Raw genomic sequence first — 19,775 nt, 5'->3', positions numbered from 1 at the left:
TTTAGATTAGTTTCCTGACGGAATAATTTAAATATAATTGAAATCATTTTTTGTTTAAATGTATTTTTTTTATTTTCAGTGTGTTCTGAAAAGTGTGTTGAACATGGTCACCTTATGAAGAATCAAAACTGGAAGACACTTTTACTAAAAGTGAAAAGAGTAGATGCCAAATATCACTGGTGTTGGTGCTTAGACCTGCAAATGAGATTTCATTCAGTTACTATCCCAATCACGTTTTACATGACAATATAGTATGTCATATTGGAAAATTGGCATATACTAGATGTTATGTTATTGTTATACAATATGTTATTATTGTGTTAAATATTATTTACTATTTTTTGCTGTGTCTCGAGGAAGCAAACTATAAGCAAATAAGGTGATCATTATCATTGGATATATTGGCCACCATTGTAAGAAAAACAAAAATGAACCCTTTGCCTATCTGACATTGAATCGAGCTATCTTTAACCCTAGTCCTATATTTTTGTGTACAATTTCTATCCTAGTTGTGTAGTTAGTTCTGTCTTTGAGTACATACTGTACAGTACCATACCAATGACCAAATGTTATTTAGATATTGTTCCTGTGCTAATAATATTCCCTTCTAACTCTAGTCTTTTTCTTATGAATAAGAATAGTTGTCTTGCATTGGATTTCCTCCAAGGTATCTGTTTTCTTTTTATTCCAGAGTGCCCAAAACAGGATATAGTGTCATCTAACTAATGGAATATTCAGCTTAACTATAGCCCTTCTGGACATGTACTGTTCTCTCTAACATTAATCACTCTCTTCATCTTTTAGAGTGTTTAGAAAATACAGATGAGGAGGAATACAGTAAAGAAAATGCATTTAGTGTTTGCCTTCAAGTACTTGGCAATGTTTCGTAGTAAGATGATTGCTTCAAACAAATATGAATAACACAGAGATTAAACCCCCACCCAAAAAGATAGTGGAATAAAATTATTTTTGTGAAGGAACAAGTAAAGGTTAATTCAATGCAGAAAAACTGAAAGGAAAAACACAATGATCCTTCTTCAGGTGTGGTGTGTTATTTTCTGTGTACACCTTGGCTTTGGTCACCAAGAGCAAATGTTAATTTGTGTTTGTTTTGCCCCTACCTGTGATGCTCAATAGTTCTTAAAAGTAAATAGTGATCTAGCAAAATCATGTAGGACATTCAAAGGTCTACTTGTACAAAAGTCAGAACACATATGCTTCATGTTCAAGTATGGTTGCAAATCTTTTGTTCTACAGTTTACTTTAGTGTCTGAGTGTTAGAGGTCATTATGAATTCCTTAAGCATTCATCCCAAATTTATGGAGCATGAAAGTCTTTTCATCATTAGATTGATACACGTGACCTAGGACCCACAAATATTTTTGAGTCTTAATTTCCTAAAGCTCAGGAACGCAGTTTGTCTGACCTTCATCTCACCAAAGAAACTCTCTGACCAGGCATAGTGAGATGTATCAACAAGTGAACTGAGTTATGTACAGCTCCTGATTAATGTCCTCAGTAGAGCATAATCTCGGATTAATATCGATAAGTGGTACAGCATGTAGGTATAATTTGAGCAGTTCTGTCTGCGAAGTATGTTAGGAAGAATACAGGGGGCATTATATGAAAACAAATTAAAGGGAAGAGAGTATTAAGAAATGTTGACAAACAAATTGTTGCTGTTTCAGAAGGCAGCTGTGTTTATTGAAGGATAAACATTTCAGTACTTATAATTAAATTGGATATCTTAATTGACTGAGAGAAAGTCTGAATTTTACAGCTGTAAATTGGAAAACTAGGCGGAAGCCATAAGAAAGCCTTTAAAGATCAGTAATATTGGATAATATCCATTGCTGTAGGAAATATGTTCGGCATGCCAGCACGGAACAAAGTAACAGAATATGACTTGTTTTTCTACATTTGCATCAGTTTGTTCTCTGCTTGGAAAAATATAGTTCATAGATCCCCTTTGGTGATTTGGTGGAAGTATTATTTCATGTGGTGTTTTTTGCTGTTTACAGTATAGTACTTCATGCAGTTCCTTTCATTAATACAATGATTTTAGTGTGTGTTTATGCTTCAGCTCCTTCTGGTCCTGTTCTCAGTTATGAATTAATAAGATGCTGGCAGCATACGTAATAATATTTGATATTATTATATTTGTACCTCTGGGAATTATGATGTATAGTTGCACTTCCACTACTTTAAAACTAGATATGAAGGGTTTAATATGTAAATTTTAAGGAAGAGATTACTTTGAAAAGTTTTCATTTAGGGTCTACATCTATTTCCAAACACAATGGCCAAAATACTGTAAGCAGATTCACTGTCTTATGCACTACACGTACATTGATCACCATACATCACATCAAAACACCAAAAACAAAATGCTTGACTAATGACAGCCATCTTCACTACTGACCTCAAATTTATGCCTATCAAGCTTAAACCTCAGGCACCTCATAGCGAGGTATTATTTCACATTCTGTCTCACTTTCAAATGCTGTGCCATAGCTTTTTCTACACTTTCAGGAGCCCTCTGGGGGATCTCCCTTCATCTCACAGTTGACTTCCTCTCACAGATGCCTCTGCAGCTAGAGCTCTTTCAACTTAAGAAACTCAGGCAGTTTCTCTTCTTTGGGTCGTTAGGGATCATCCTAAATTCTAACCATTCGCCCCTCTTTGCGACAAGCCAGGCTTGGCTTCCTTAAGACAATTCTCACCACTTTCTTCCATTCTTACTCAACATGAGCTTTCAGACCTCCTCAGTCACTTAAGCTCTGCCTCTGGGTACACTATTGCATATCCTCTCGACTTTTCAGGCTGCCTGACCTTGGAACACCTCTACACCACAATCTTAACATAGATCCCAAATGCACAGCTGTTTGAGGCTGTGAGGTGAATAGTTTGCCACTTCCTGGCCTAATGAATCTTCTTGGATTCCTCTGTAACATTTTGAAAACTGTACCCTTCTGTCATCGTCAGTTTTCTAAGGAGTTCCTCTTGGAGTCAAATCTGTCCTCATCCACTCAGTTCTATATCTGTTGTCCATTTATCCATACATTTTCTAACTGCTTTATCCAAAGCAGGGTCAAGGTGGCCAAGCAAGCAACATGCACAAGGCTGGATAGACTCTGGACAGGAAACCAATCCATTGCAGGGCTCAGACAGACACAAACACACGTACACTCACACCAGGACCAATTAACCTACCGTATCAGTGTGTCTTTGGAAAGAGGGAGGAAACCCAGTGTGAACACGGGGAGAACATACAAACTCCAGGCAGTTAGCAGCCTAGGAATTGCAGGCCCCAGCACTGCAAGGCAGCAATGACTGTAATTCTGTGCTACCCTATTTCTGTTGTACACATGATAAACAAAGGTGTTCTAAATCTCTTCATATCCTTAACCTTCCCATCTCACTTGGGTTTCTATCTGTATTCAATTTTTAATATACATACTCCTATAGTCTGCTATTCAATTCGCCCTTTTCAGAAATTTTTCAAAACCTTTCCAACACCAGAAACCACAACTTTTGTGGTTCTTGAACTGCAGTACAGTATCTCTTCCTCTCTTTCTGCTGCATTACAAATGGCCTTCTCCAGAGTCTTTCTGAATATTCAGTACTTTAAATCCACAAACCATAAACAGTACTTTCAAAACTCCCTATTTCTACTCCCAGTTACTCTTATCTCAAACAGCCATCCCTTCTGACCTATTACTCTTTGACAAATTGACAGCGAATGACTTGTCACTGGTTTCCTACACCTCTCCTCAAAGTGCTAAGCCAGATTCAGCACAAAAATGGTTTCCAGACATTTCATAGATCAATGTAGAGCTCTTCACTGTGCATTAAAGAATCCCAATTGCCACGTTTAGTCATTGAGCACTGCTCATCTGAGATTATGAATTTTATATCAAATCCAAGCCCAGTCATCATTAAGCATGCTTCCCATGTTCCACAATTAAGGATTCTGCATCTTTTACATGGATTTTATTCATTCCCCTTCTTCACCCTCATGCAACTATTATTCCTCGGAGCAGCATGTTCCAAATGATCCCTCTCTCTTCGATATGGAAGTGCTACTAAAGCTTTCTTCTGAACTTTCATTTTCCTCTTATACCGTACGTTTTGTCCGCTAACTATAGTTTAATTTACCTTAATTTTGTTATATAGCAAACTTACAAATCGGCATTATGGGATCTCTCATGTTTCTTTGTGGGGTTCCAACAACCCTGTTGGATGAGTTGTTGTTTTATTCAGCCAGGTGAATTACCCCAATTTCTTGATGAAGAGAGTATTTTTTCTGAAAATCTAATGCCATTAGTTTTCAGTTTCATTAAAATAAATCCTACCTTACTCAGAAAAATGAGTAAATCCTAGTTTACTCAGAAAAATGGCTCTTGTGAACAATATTCAAGCAATTATAACTCCAATCAGTCACAGGTTTTGCAATTGTTTCTGGGTTTTTTTGCCAGAGAGAAACACATTCTCAATGTTTATAATGTTTTTAAACATTGAATGTTTACTTATGCTACATTTATTTATCTTCACACTGTAAAGAATTACACTGCAACGTCTGTGAAAGATTAAAATACCCTGAAAAAATAACATGCAAATAAGCTTACTTAGTGTTCTTAAGCTGGAACATAAAAAAATGTTTTACAAAGTCTATATTTGTCCTTGTAGAGCTATAAAAAAAATGTAAAAAAATACGTAAAATCATATCTAAACATGCTGTACTGCCAATTGTATTCATCTGTTAAAAAACTCATGCAGATCATCTTTCGGATATCCAAATGTCACAGCCGAGTAACACATCCTCCTCTAGAATCATATTGCAGGAATTGCAGGGATGAAAACTTTTACTCCCTAAAGCCAAAGACACTGTGCATCTTCAAATGAAAAATCCAGGATCTATTTGTCCAGTAGATATTTTTTATGTTTTGAGGCTAAATGTAACTAAACTACATTTTAATAGCATTTTATATTTCATATATTTGTTCTACTATGAAAATGCTCTTTCAGTATCACTGTAATAAGAATTGCAAAATGCAGCAGTAGTTTTCAGCTGTAGACTTCCAACGTAAGGTATATATTCCCATTTAGGAGGGGTAACAATGTGGCATTAATCTTGAAACACATACAGAATTGTCTGAATGTTATTCTCATAAAGATGCAGCAGTTTTCCAAAATATTATTTTTAGCTCTTTTTTTAGAATTGAGTTAGTTAATGGCCATTTTCAAATTGTATTACTTTTGTGTAAGGAATGAAAATAAGATGTTACACAGTGGTGAGTTCAATTAAAATGACTATATCCCAGAAATATATATACATATGAGCCAAACATACAGTTTTCCCAAATCATGACATGTACGTAATTTACTTGTACACAGATTAACATGTGATTCTCATTAGCCATTACATTTTTTCAGATACTTCATGCTCTAGTGCATCTTTCCTTCCTTAGAAACAATATAGGTCATCTTGTTGGAAAGATCTGTCTAATCTGTAATTAAAAAGTGTGTTATCATATATCATGGCAGTCAAATCATATTTATGATTTGATCCAATGTAAGCAGGTTTTCCAATTCTCTTACTTACAATTACCTACATCTGTATGGGTACCTTTAAACTACTTAATTCCTAACTGAACTATGCATATTACTTTACCGTATATAACATATACAATTACATTCCCAACTATAACACAAGACATGGAATTGCAATGCTCAGGAGTTTGACCAATGCATTGTATACATTTCAATGCTATGTGATAGTTAAATAAACATTGACTAAAGATTTTGAAAGCTGGATCTGTGAGGTAACTACTGTACCAATACAATACAGCCATAGAAAAGCCCTTTCACATTTTTTCCTGAACTGCTTCCAAAGTACACCCCAGAGTATCAAACATCCCTTAAGAAGGATATCAGGATGATTTTCTTGGCTACTGCAAGAGAATAGAAAAAATAATATCTGGTATATTAGGTGAAAATAAAAAAAATATTTATCAAAAAGCTATATATAAAACATATATTGTATTGGTATTGACCTGAATCAAGCATATCGGATGTTAAGCATGTTCAGTCGTGGATGAAATAATAGTGGGTGAATCACAACCTGTATACTGTATAAAGTGCTTTTCGATCTTTTGCAATGTATAAAACATGTACGATGCAAAGAATTATTATTAACCGCTTACTCTGGATAAATCATATTTTACAGTGGTTTTAATTCAGCACATATGAAGCTCTGTCAAAGGTACCATTGGGTTTCTCTGCTCATATTTGGCATGGCCATTACCTCTGTGAGTAAGCACACATATTTTATAGAGAGAATGCGATAGCTAGGTGGGGCAGTGAACTCAGTGAACTTTATAAGTCATTGTTCCCTGTTGTTCTATGTATCTTGTTTTAACCAAGCAGGCTGACATTAATCCAATTGTTTTGCCACTTACAGCCCAGCTTAAATGCACGGGAGTCACTTGTCCAAGTCATCCCATTCCAGACTGTCCCAAAGATTCCGCCCTCACCAAGAGCTACACTCCCCCTGCCGGGTGCTGTCCGACAGTGCCACCCCTCTGCACCTGTAATTTCGGGGCATGCCAGAAGCAGGAGTGCCCTGCTGGGCAACAGCAGCTGTTGGTCAGGAAAGCGAGAGGAATCCCTGGAGACTGTTGTGATGTATATGAATGCCAGAAAGGTAAACCTTGCTTTTCTTAAAGCTGATTATACATAGAGGTTCAACAAAAGTAGAACATACATTCCCAGCTCTGCACTGTGTATTTAAATTTTTATTAAACTCTTGATATGGACATCCCCCCCTTCCCCAGTTTGTAATTTCTATTTAGTTTAAAGGGTTTGCAATGCATTTTTTGTTATAATAGACAGGAATAAGACTGCTCTGATAATTATCGGCCCCCCTTGGATGAGTAATGAAGCATTATTTATACTGCCATACTGGAATTATTGGAGGTGAAAGGTATTTAATCCATACCAGATGGCATTTGTAAAGAATTAGGATGGCTGCACTGTATTCCACATTTTGTGCATAAGTTAAATCTCACACAAAAGAAAAAAACAACATGTTGAACAGTTTCAAAGTGCTTATGCCCATGACTCTTGGTGGGACGAATTCAAGATTTCTTTCAGCTGTTTTCTGCTTATTGTTGCAGCTTGTTTGTGCTATTAGCTGAACATTAAAACACAAGATTCTGTTGTGTGATGTGTTTTCACACAGTGATGAGAAACAGCAGCTGGCAGCTTGCCATTTGAGGTGCCATCAGCAGTGGCAGAGTCAGAAATTGTGAAGAAGTCTCAAAAGAGATTTGAGAAGTGTATTCACCACCATCTTAGATCCAAAACCCATTTCCTTGTGCTTATCATGATTCAGAAATGTGTTCCAAATTTGATCTTTGACTTGAATTTTCCTTGATGTGACTGTGAAAGAGTTCAGATGTTTAAGCAGTGGAACTTTTGTTTTGAGGCTGTTAAACAAAACGTAATATTGTAAAAAAAAAAAACTCCTTGGTTTTCCAGAAGGGAGTTGGCTTGGCATTGACACTGTGGTCATGGCAAATATGCTGTGTTTTACCAACAGAACAAATTCACATTATACCCTTTATTTTCATAAATGTGTGCTGTGTCCTGGAATTAATGGATTTAATGAGGTCAGTGAACATAAAACTGCTTAGGCTATGAATGTGTTCAACAGAAGTGCAGTGTCAAAAAGTTCCTGTCTGGTCACACGTCATAAAGGGAGAGGTTCAACAGTTCATTGATGGGAATGCTTTTAATGTTTTTCCGTCTGAAAGGTGGAATATAATTCTGTTAATCATGTTGCACTGAACAAATTGTGAATGCAAGGAAAGGGATCAGAGTTTTGATAACAAATGTCTGCTGCTCTTTACTGTCTGTGCTTGATCCCCTTTGTGTTTCCCTTTCTTTCAATTAGGGCTGCATGAATGCACCAACATCAAAAAGCAGGGAGGTGCTGGCTCTTGTGCAAAAGAAAAACCATAGTAGATACGTTGGTAACAATCTGATTGTTTTAAATGAAAATGAAACTTTTTCATAAGTCTATATCATGTCCAACAATGACCAGTCCCCCTGTGTGGTGAACATAGCAGGCTGTTGCTATGAGAGATCAAACACTGATACTGTACATTTGCATTACTAGCACTATGTACTAGTGATTTCATCCAAGTGAGTTCATCCAAGTGAATCCAAGAGGAATTGAACCCAGGTTGGCCAGCAAGATTGTTACCAATCTGACGAAACTCCATGTTTTCATGCAAGTTAGTGATCAACCACTTACAGTATATGCATTAAGCCTCTCTGGATCATTACAGGGTTATGCAGATTATACTACCCACTGTTCAGGTGCTGTTTGTCCCTATCAAACATGTAGAGCCACACTATTTATCTGTGTGTGTGTAGGAGGGTAATCCTCAACCAGGACTTAATCTTGGATTCCTGGCATTCCAGGCAGCTTCATCACAAAAAGGTCTGGACCACCTGGCCAGATTGTAATTGGCTGTTACTTTTACCCGGGCTGCCTGGAAGCTTCCATGTTGTCTAATATACAGGCACCTATAAAATTGCAGACATAAGCAATTAGTAAACCTTCTGTTAGAAGTGTTCAGTAACAAAACAGTATATGTGGTTATTATGCTTAATATATTAGTAAATGGCTGGCTAGCAAGTAGTCAGTTCTTACATCTTCATCTCTGCATTTACGGTATATGTAATCAATTAACTCTCTTCATTTTTAATTAATAAAATGAAAAGTACTGAGCTACACTGGCTACACTAATGTAATAGTTAATAGTTTGCTTTAGTGGATTAGAGAAAGAAAACCTGTTACGATCCTCATTTTCCTGCTAACAAAGCCTTTTTTGGTTGAGACAGGAAATGCTTGGCAAATTTAGTTAGTTAAATAGTTAAATAGTTTGACTGGTTTTCAGACAACTTCTGTAAGGAAGAGAGTTACAACCTTTACTGTCAAGACGCACAGATAAGATGAGAAGTAAAAAAACAGATCAGCATCAAGTCTTAAAGGATGCACAGTGCAAATCTATCTTTCTTTCTCCATTGCTAAAAACAAGTGCAGCATTCCAGTAAAACAAAGAGATATAAGCCAGTTGTAATGTCCTTTTTCAAGACAAAGTACTCTTAAACAACTGATTCCATTCAATTGATTGAAGTTAACACACTACTATGGATTCAGAAAGCACAATATGACTTCATTTATGCTTTATAGTAGCATTGTTATAAAGCTTTAAAAGATATCACAGATATTGTTCATTAACTCCTTGACTTTTAATTCCCTGCTTTATTTCCTGGGCATAAATGATTGAAACCTTTGGTCAATGTTTCTTGCTGTACCTTTTGATTTCAGTCTGGCTATTGTTTCTGTGGCACACAAGAAAGAAAGGAGCGAGTCTAAAATTCTTTCAACTTGGCTTACCCACCTGCTTTGTATTACAATGCAGAGTAAGTCCGGTAGAACTGAGAGGTCATTCTTACATTTTAAGTCTACAGCTGCAATCTGGTATACAGATGCTCCAATTAGTTAGGCTCCTTCCATGAGCTCCATTTCAAACCCCAATACATCAGCCTGTCTGCTTATTTTTATGGCCAATTAACTCACAAATAACTCAAAAAACAATGTGGTTTAACTTTTTTGTCTTTTACTCAATATTTATCTTTGACATAGTGTGAAATGTGTTACATGAGCTATTGATTTCCTGAATCGAAAGGTTATAAAAGTCCTTTTTTATAATAATAGGTTCACTAAGAACTTAGACTGATAGTACTTTGCTATGGACAAATGTTTGAAGGCTCTTTGGAAACATGGAAAGAACGTTAGTTTTTGTAACAACTGAGACATATTCCTTAAACTATAAAAATAAAAATTAGTTTGTGCATTGTAAATTATAAACGTTCAAAGTAACATGAAGTACTGTATTTTTCTCTTTCTGAAAACAGTCATTGTTTATGCCCCTATATTCCTAAATTTCCCCATATAGACTTAGGTGGAAATCATAGAAATCTTATTTTCTGGATTTTCAAAACAAATGTTGGACTCATTGACAGCTGGCTCAAGATCTGTGCTTTATAAGCTCTCTGTAACTTCCTCCTATAATCAGAAAGCTGTTTATTTCTGATAAGGGTCATGACAATGTGGAACTTATCGTGAAAGTACAGGGCTCAAAGCAGGGCTACACCCTGGACAGGATGCCAGTCAATTGCAGGGACACTACATAAGCACAGTGTTGATTTATAGACACTAGCTTCCCTAGCCAGCATGCCTTTTTGGAAGTGGGCATAAACCTAAGCACCCAACCAAAACCCAGAGAAACATGGAGAGAATATACAATTTTCACACTTAAGGCACCACTGTCCAGAGTTGAATCCAAGAGCTCTAAGACAGCGGAACTGACTGCCACACACAATGCCACCCACTTTCTTAAAAATGTATAGCATTTTAAATACTTTTAGAGGTGGAGTAGGAATTCAAAATTTGGGTAAATGAGATTCTGTAGGAAAACTGAGAAACAAGGTAAGACTTGACCTCTACAAGTGGCAGTGTCTGTGGACTAGCAGATGCAGTCTGTCAGCACTCTGTAATGATCTATGCAGTAGGCATTGTTCTTAGCTTATCTCTCATACTCAAGACTTACCCCTGAGACAGCGGATGTTTCCGGTACTTTTGGAGGCTTTACCCTGTGAGTCTGCTGCCTACACATGGCTTTCCTGTCAAGAGATCTGTTTCATCAATGTTGCCTTTATGCTGCCCTAGTTAGAAAGACTAGAAATATCTCTGTACTATTCTTTTTTACTGCTTTTGTTTTTACTACTTTATTATTCTTTCCCAAAGGTCATGGCAGAATTGAAAACCTCCATCCTAAGTTTAGTGGTCTTATCAGGAATTTATATTTTATTTTTTACACAATTAAAACAAAAGAACAATTATTAGAAGTAATAATGTTATTGTTAGCATTAATACATTGCACTCTCTTTAATTAAAACTCTTTCGTTACAACACCAAGTCTTTAACAGTGTTATGCTTTGATTTTGTTATAAAGAGGGGGAGGACTGTCATAGTTTTAATATCAGTTTAATATCACTAAATATCTCAGTTTTTTATATCATTAGGGTTTTGAACAGTACACATTTTGATTATTGTGTACTACTTAATACAGCACACAAACCTCAGTTGAATTTGTTCCAACCAACACATCTTCGTTATTCATTCTTCAGCTGTCACAGTGTAACTTTCCCCTCTTTGACAGTTTCCCCAAAGTGTGTTCACGATGGGAAGGAGTTTTCAGATGGGGAGGTGTACAGAATGGATACTTGCTGGCTCTGTCAATGTCGAGGAGGAATATCTTTCTGCTCCAAAGCAGAATGTGCAGGACTGGACTGTGAGAACTTCTACATTCCAGAGGGAGAGTGCTGCCCAGTATGCCTAGGTAAAGATTGCAATTGTAAAAAAAGCAATGTTACTTTCTCTGTTTACCTTTTACCAAGCTAGATATTTTCAGGTGGATACATCTTGGATACAGCTTTATGATACAGCTTTATGACAAACAAGAATGCATTTACCTAACTAATTCAGTTGTTTAGAAACTCACCAGGCCTTACATTTTCAGCCCAGTTGTCCTTGTGAGGACAAAGTCGTTAAATACTGGTCTTTTTATTCATAGATAGCTTTGAGGTGTAGTCTCAACCAAAGCATATGTCTTTAGACAGGGGTATAAATAGTCCATGCTGAGAAATGTGTTGAAACTAGTCATTTAAATTAAGCAGGGGGTCCACAGATTGAAATGCAAATGCCTTATGCTACAGTATTTGAGAACAAAATTGCTCCAAATATAGCATGAGAATAAGTAGAGTTGTAGTATAGATATTAGCTCATTAATGATATTTTGCACCTATAATTTTAAAAAGTCTGTAACAGAAATGATGTTTTTTGTAAATATAAACTGACTTGATGAAGATGTTTATCAGGTAGTTATGTTGAAATTTCACTTACCCTGACTGGCTGTAGGACAGGGAGGCTGGAACTCCAATGTAGAGTGAGGAATTAACTAAGGGGAAACTGCAAAGGTGCAGATCGAGTAGAGGAGGGATGCTTAAGGCAAAAAGTGAAAAGAGAGGGATTTGTGTATGATATATACAGTATATATTTTCTGGAAGTGACGTCTGGAATGATTATGATGCTGAACAGTAGGCCAAAAGTGATTTGGTTGTTTTCATACCTCCCAAACTTTAAGAACTTCTATAAAGTTTGTATAATGCAAGGCAGATTTTCTCTTTTTGGCTGCTTTATGCATTTAAAATCTAAAGTTAAATATGTAAATATGTATCTGTACTTCTCTAATTTTTAGTGTGGTGATGTCAAGGCACAGAGAATAATATTTAAAAACATAGGCAATCTTTTGTATCTCTGGATTGCAACATTAAATACCTTTCTTTTAAATAAAATGAGAAAAATACCAGAATATCAAGATTTTTTAAATTCTCTTGGACATCTTTAAAAGTCTGAAAAACAGGTGTGTGGCTTCCATATTTCCTGTTATTCTCCCTGGTTTTATGGGACCTTATTCTCATGAGGGTTTTGCGAGGGCTTGAGTTTTAATTTAACGTTAAAAGTAGTTTTACATATGTCTTAAAAACTCCAAAGGACAAAGTAGGGCTTTAGAAAAAAAGACTTAAAAGTCCAGATTTAATCATTTACTGCTCTGCCAAACTCAGATTCCAAACCCACTATTTGACGGCAGCTCTCCATCGTCCATCAAGTGGTGCCTTTGGAATTTGCTACTGGAGAATGGGTTAAGGTTTTGATTTCTTTAGAAACCAAAAGAAAAGAACCTCAGTGCAGTGTAGTAGTCAAGACCCAATCACAGGCCCTCTGATGGCATTTCTTGTGGCCATTTCCTTGGCACAAGACATGTGTACTATTAATGTATTATTAGCTTAGTCTTTCTTATTGCTTCAGGTATTCTGTTATTATTAATGTGAAACCTTACAACATCTTGCATCATAGATAAATATTAGTGACCTAAAATCTACCTGATAAGTAGATTACTGCTAGCATTGTTTTGTTTGTGATTTTAAATTACAGAAAAATGTCTTGAATTTTTTAAAGATGCACTATTTACATTTTTCTGTGAAATCCCAGAACATTAGGGCAATACCAAATTATTATTTTTGGCTTTTATTTTTTTTCTCCTTCACTAGCAACATCAGTTACTTTATTCCTATAGCGACAGTATTGTAGTGTGTAAGATTCTGTCATTAATGTGTAACAAGAATTCCATTCACTGTATTTACATGGCTCCTCCAGCTCTGTAGCTCAGAGAAAGAATTCATAAATGACATCATTGCCTTTTAAAAATAAGCAGCACATTTCAAACAGTGTGAGCCTTCATGAAGGAATCTGACACTTCCATTTTTAGCCATATCTTGCTCAGCCAGTTTTTTGTGGAGACTTTCTTATGCAGCTTCTACAAACCAATTTTAAGTTTGGAAAATATGTACTGTACATAACTTAGTTACCATATGTAAAAGGTGTAGGCTCTTCCAGTGCCTCCACGTTTTATGAGCTGAGTTGAACTACAGTTCTTGGGGAAGTAGCTTTGGGTTTTATTTCTTGTCACCTCTAACCTCTCATTGGAAGGTGAGGCCCCAATCTATGGATTTGGGCAACTTGGGGTTTTGTAAATATCTGAGAAGTCAGATTTCATTGTGAGGCACACCAGTCCTAGCAAATCAGACCCACATGGAAAGAAATACAACAAGCAAAGTTCTGGTATAGTCAAGGAGAAAATTAACCGAGTTCAGGCACATTGTAGTAACATATCAAAATGTTTCTTTAAAAGCTCCAACACATTAATAACATTAATAAAAATAATAATAATTGCTTACACTTATAAAGCACTTTTCTGGACACTCTACTAAAAGCGCTTTACAGGTAATGGGGACTCCCCTTCACCACCACCAATGTGCAGCCCCACCTGGATGATGCAATGGCAGCTATAGTACGCCAAAACACTCCCCACACACCAGCTATCAGTGGGGAGGAGAACAGAGTGATGAAGCCAATTTATAGACAGGGATTTTTAATAACAACACAGAATCAGGTCCTTGGTTTTACATCTCATTTGAAGGAGGGGGCCTTTTTTAGGGTATAGTGTCCCCATCACTATACTGGGGCATTAGGACCCACATAGACCACAGGGTGAGCACCCTCTACTGGCTCCACTAACACCTCTTCCAGCTGCTGCCTTAGCTTTCCCAGGAGGTCTCTCATCCAAGTACTGGCCTGGCTCACACCTGCTTAGCTTCAGTGGGTTGCCAGTTGTGAGTTCCAGGGTGATATACTGTAACTGTTAGCCAAATGTGGTTAAGTAAATATACATCCTGTGAACAACATGATCAATTTGGAGTGGCCTAAATATAGTGTACAACACATAAAAAAACAAACACAAGGCATTGCAGAACTAACCCCTATAAACTCATCTTGTCTGAACCTGGCTTGTTATCTCCGCTTTTAAGATGTGGAGCTGCTGTCTCTGGGAAACACGGATGCCAGCTGCTGGGTGAACAACAAGCTGCGACAACACGAGGAGCAGTGGAAAGAAGATGACTGCACCTTCTGCCAGTGTGTGAACGGAGATCCCCACTGCACTGCCATGGCCTGCAAGCAGACCTGCCAGAGCCCAGTCAAAATCCCTGGGGAGTGTTGCCCTTTCTGTGAAGGTACAGTGTGACACACTTTTTAAAGAACAATGAGCACTAGGCCTCACTTGCTGCTTTGCTGAATTTGACATGATTTCCATCTTCCTCTATTTCCTCTATTTTATTCCTTAGTTGTTGAAATATGACTGTACTGATTCAACATCAAGCAGAAAGTTATTTAATGACTAGGGCTAGGCATTGACTGTACAAGCACACAATAGTGTTGACTAATTTTCCTGGATGTTTAATTTTTAATATTGTGGCTTGTATCTTATTTTGTCTCTAATCTCCCAATCGTATCAGACACAATATCAACCTATTATTGCATCTCTATTATGCATTAAAGTGCATCTTGATCTCTTCTAATTTCTTGTACTACATTGGTTTCTTTTCCAAATATACCTCCAGCTTCCAAAATAGCGTTACACTCCAGAACTATGTGTTTGCAATAAATTATATTTTCTTATAAAAAGAAAATAGAGCTCATCTAATTGATTCATCTTTTTCATGTGTCATCAGGTGGTTTACAGTTTCCAACATCCCATTTTGAATAACTCAATAGCTTTATTATTTAAAAGTGATTTAATGGGAAATACGTTTATTTCTGAGAATGGCCAGAATATCTTATTTCTGTGAAGTTACTTCGATAATGAATAAGATTATTATATGCAGCTACTGTACCTCAGTTTTCAAGCAGATGAGTTTTGCAAATGAATAGCCCCAAACCAGTATCATAAGGGCCACTGCCAGTTACAGTGTGTATAAATGTGTAGGCACCAATTCTTCACTGGGACAATAGCTTCTACTATTTCTTGATATATAGTTGAAATCCAGTCTTCTTCCCACCCACACAATATTTCCTGTGCTACTGGCTGCCACACAACCTCAAAGGTTGGCAAGGTGCTCTTTTCTTTAAATGCCTTGCCTGTTATTCTCCAAATGTATCTTCTGTGGTTGATGCCAAAAAGTTTGTTTTTTGTCTCATCGGTCCACAGCACTTTCCTAATAGTTTCCGTTTTACTAATGTGTTGTTTTGCATACTTCAGACACTTGACTTTTTTTGATGAGTGATCTGTTGGTTCTGCTATGTAGATCTTCCAGCAGTTGTATCAAAGATATTTCTGGGTTTTCCCTGGCTTAATTTAAAGGCTAACAACTCAATCAAGTTTAGAGGCCTTTGAAAAACACACAAAAAAGTAAAGATTCAATTGGAAGGATGTCCAAACCTTTGCACATGCATATTCTCTTTTTTATTTTTTTCAATATGTTATAATCAGCAAATAAATAGTAATTTTGCATTAATATTACTAGAATATTAATAGAAAGGATTTGGGTTTAACATTGTATCATGTAGAGGTTGTGTCACCTTCTGTTCACTTAGAAATTTGTAGAAACACAATTAAACCAGGGGTGCCTATATGTTTACACAACTGTATCAGGCAATTCTATTGCTGGCTACAAATATCAAATTCAGATGCTGACTCAAAATACATCAATACCATTTTATTTTTTAAACACAATTTAGATTAAAGGATGCCATGCTTAAATAGAACACTCAATTATAATTATCTGTTGTTTTGATACTCTAAAATATGGGTTTAACTTTGGGCTCCACTTTTAATATAATGAAATCAGATCTCCTGGAAGTGGTGTTGGCTTCTGTAGTATCCTAGCAACATATCAAATTACAGTACAATCACTGGCATCAAACACTGCAACAAACTAAGCAGGCTTCTCTACTCCACTAGGTTAAGCAGAGCTCTTAGAAATGTGTATGAATATCAGACTAAATGAATCACATGCAGTTAATGTAAAAATGTCTATGAATATGGGCCCAAATATCCACAGTGTACATGTCCAAAATTCTGGAAGATTCCCTCATTCCAGCCCAGCTCTAATTAGCATTTTGTTTTACATTAACACACACAATGACTGCGATGAAAGAAACCACTCTCATCACAATCTCATTTGTTGGGATAGGAATAGGCTCCAAATTTCAAGCCTTTGTAAAATATGTTGCCATCTCTTGATCAGGTGATTCTTCTTCTAAGGTAAATAGCTAATCATTTGAAGATTATTGCCATGTTCAAGTAAAAACATATTTCCAAAGCAGTTTTACACTTAAAAGCATAAAATATGAAATCTAGTACCTGATGTCATAATCATATTATATCTAAAGAAAAATTGAGTAAAAGTTTAATCATCCTTGCCATATTGATGATACCAATATAAAACATGTATTTACTGGTTCAACAATATTTTCATCTACCATAAAGTCTTCCTATGAATTCTTAAGCCTTGATCATGACTATTTCTTTTTACTAAATCACGTTATTTTTTATTTGTTGTACTTATTTTGCTGAAGACCAGGCTCCAAGCAGTGGGCAAAAGAGCCTCACATGTAGCACTGCATCTGTGGAACATACAATACTACTGAAATCCATAAAAGACACTAAAACTATCAACATTTTAAAATTTAGTTTTAATGCTTAACTTTCAGTGTAGCTTTTATTGTAGAATTTTATTTTGTTCTTGGTCTATTGGTCAGTTTATAGTGCTGTTTTTACATTTACATGTTATATGTATTACACAGTCTCTATTGTTTTGAAGTTTGAGATATTTGACTTAAAGCATAAATTAGTAATATTTAGCTAGTTTGTCATACTTGTAGTTCTGTTCCAGAGCAAAAAAAGTACGTTTTTTAACATTCATCATTTCTCATTTCGATGAGCACGCATTTGTCTTGCAACCATAGTTTATGAAAATAGACTGCTTCCGTAGAAAATTATACTGTTTCTGTCCTTTTTTTACTTCACAGAGCCAACGTATGAAACCGTGAGTCCAATTTTGTGTCCAAAATTGGAGAACTGCTTCCTTTCTGAGAGAGACTGTCCATATGGCTTTGTGCAAGACAGAAATGGATGCCTACTATGCCAGTGCCTAACAAGTATGTTTTAATAGTTTTAAGATTTCTGTTCATCTTCATTAAAAGTATAATGTTATGGTTTTGTCTGTAATTGCTTTGTGTATTTTTATGTGTTGTTTTAGATGATCTACCCATCATAACATTGCTTCTTGTGTTACGATCCCAAGTGTCTAGTGGTAAAGGGGTGTAACATTTAGGATAGTTTTTGGATGCAGGTGGGTTCTGGTGAGGGACTTAGGAAGCGTGCTAACAAATGTTGGTGCCAAAAGTGATTATTTTAAGGTGAATAAGTGACTGGTACGTAATAAGACACAATAACATACAGGGGTAGAGAACTAGAGTGGTGCCAAAGAAAAGAAAACAACAAACAAAATAGAGCTGGCTAAGAAAGTGAGGGAAGCTGACCTAACTACAAAAGAAAACCCAAAACACTCGGTCTTCAGCATCTTCAAACGCCCTAGCTAACCTTCACTGACTACCCAAAACCATACAAGACAAAAGCCACTCTCCCATACTAAACTAGTGTTACTAATACAAAAATCAACTATGTGTGCAAAAAGTTACCCAACAACCTAAACTAACCCAATACACAAGAGTTCACACAAATACACAAGTGAACTACAAATATCAAAGGGAAAATGAGAGTAGACACAAGTAACAGGGTACGAACACATAGGTTGATACAATACGTCTCGACAAGGTAATGGCAAAACAAGGATAAACACACAATAAAACAAAGTACAAAGAGACGAACACAAACCAACAAAGCCGAAGCTATACGAAAACACACACACACACACGAAGTGAAACAAAGCCGAAACTGAAGCAAAAACCAAAACCAAAAGCGAAGCGAAACCGAAGCTAAGCCGAGCAGAAACAAAGTCAAACAAAAGGCCCCTTCCTTCTGAAAACCTCCAACTAATATACTGAATAATCTGCGTTCTGATTGGCCGAGAGTTAATTGAAGATAATGTCACACAGAAACAATGATGTAATGATGGACCAATGGGGGAGGGAGAACAATCAAGGTCAGGAAGTGTGGAACAGCAACAAAACACATATGGACCACACACTGGGATGTAACACTTGTATTTTAATTCAGTGCATTAAGCCTGTAAGTTCTTATTAATATCATAAAAATAACCAGGGTAGTGTCTTATAAATGTATCAATGTACAGTATGTCTTGTACTGTACCTCTCACTAATCACTTAACATTCATTTGTGAATGTACTGCAATTTCAGAACATGGGCAGTTAGGTGGTGTGGATGGTTAGAACTGCAGACTTGGGACATCTCTTGGGTACAGGGTTAGATTCTAGACTGGGATGACTTTTTTTGTGGAATTTGTTTGTTCTCCTTGGTTTTTGCCAGCTGAGTTGGTTGCAGTCACTTTCCAGCTATGCTAATTGGTGTTTCTAACTTGTCACCATGTTCCTGTGTGTGCCCTGTAATGGACTATTGTTCCATAAATAGTGTAATCCTGTTTTACACTATAAGCTTCCAGGATAAGCTAAAGATTGCTGAAACACTTATCAAGAATAAGTGGTTTTCAGATAATGGATGGGTGGATGGGTTTTCAGAAAACTGTGAAATCTAAGTGATGTGAGTACTGATCTATCTTCTTGTTTGTGTGACTATATCTCTGGGTCTTAGAGTACAGTATCTTCTACTTTTTTCCACCTGGGCTCTTGATAGCATCATTTAACATGCGTTTCTCATTTCTTAAACTGCTGGTAATTTAAAGAGGCCGAGAAGATTGTGAATGTGCCATCCAAATTGCATACTTCTCCAGAGTATCTAATTCTTCTTTGCATTTCTTGGTCTGTTTCTCTTCTGTCTTTAAGTCCATCAGTCTAAAAGTGACTTTATTTTTGTTTTCAGACGACTCCTGTCCAGATCTTGGGACACACTGCTCTCTGCAGTGTCCTTTTGGCTATGAAAAGGATATGTATGGATGTGAAGTGTGTGAATGCACCCCTCTGACACCAAAGTGCCGTCCAGTGTCTTGCAGTAAGACTTGCCCTCATGGATATGTGTAAGTCCTGCGATCCCTCTGTGATATATTTTACCTGAGTAACACTAGATTTTTTTTATTGG

General features: G+C 36.6%; 1 protein-coding gene across 1 annotated transcript in view; it reads left to right on the top strand.

Annotated features, from left to right (window-relative positions):
* Window positions 1-19,775, top strand: part of LOC148828307 (cysteine-rich motor neuron 1 protein) — a 52,182-nt gene that overhangs the window by 14,427 nt on the left and 17,980 nt on the right. The window contains exons 3-7 of the mRNA XM_088924658.1: window positions 6,464-6,706; window positions 11,301-11,480; window positions 14,569-14,772; window positions 17,570-17,698; window positions 19,560-19,713. Coding sequence (XP_088780784.1) covers window positions 6,464-6,706; window positions 11,301-11,480; window positions 14,569-14,772; window positions 17,570-17,698; window positions 19,560-19,713 — 910 coding nt within the window. The remainder of the gene's footprint in view (window positions 1-6,463; window positions 6,707-11,300; window positions 11,481-14,568; window positions 14,773-17,569; window positions 17,699-19,559; window positions 19,714-19,775) is intronic.

Source organism: Atractosteus spatula, chromosome 9, assembly GCF_055471065.1.
Source record: "Atractosteus spatula isolate fAtrSpa1 chromosome 9, fAtrSpa1.hap1, whole genome shotgun sequence".
Classification (NCBI taxonomy): domain Eukaryota; kingdom Metazoa; phylum Chordata; class Actinopteri; order Semionotiformes; family Lepisosteidae; genus Atractosteus; species Atractosteus spatula.
The sequence above is the reverse complement of the archived record's forward strand: the minus strand, read 5'-3'. Positions and strand labels throughout refer to the sequence as shown.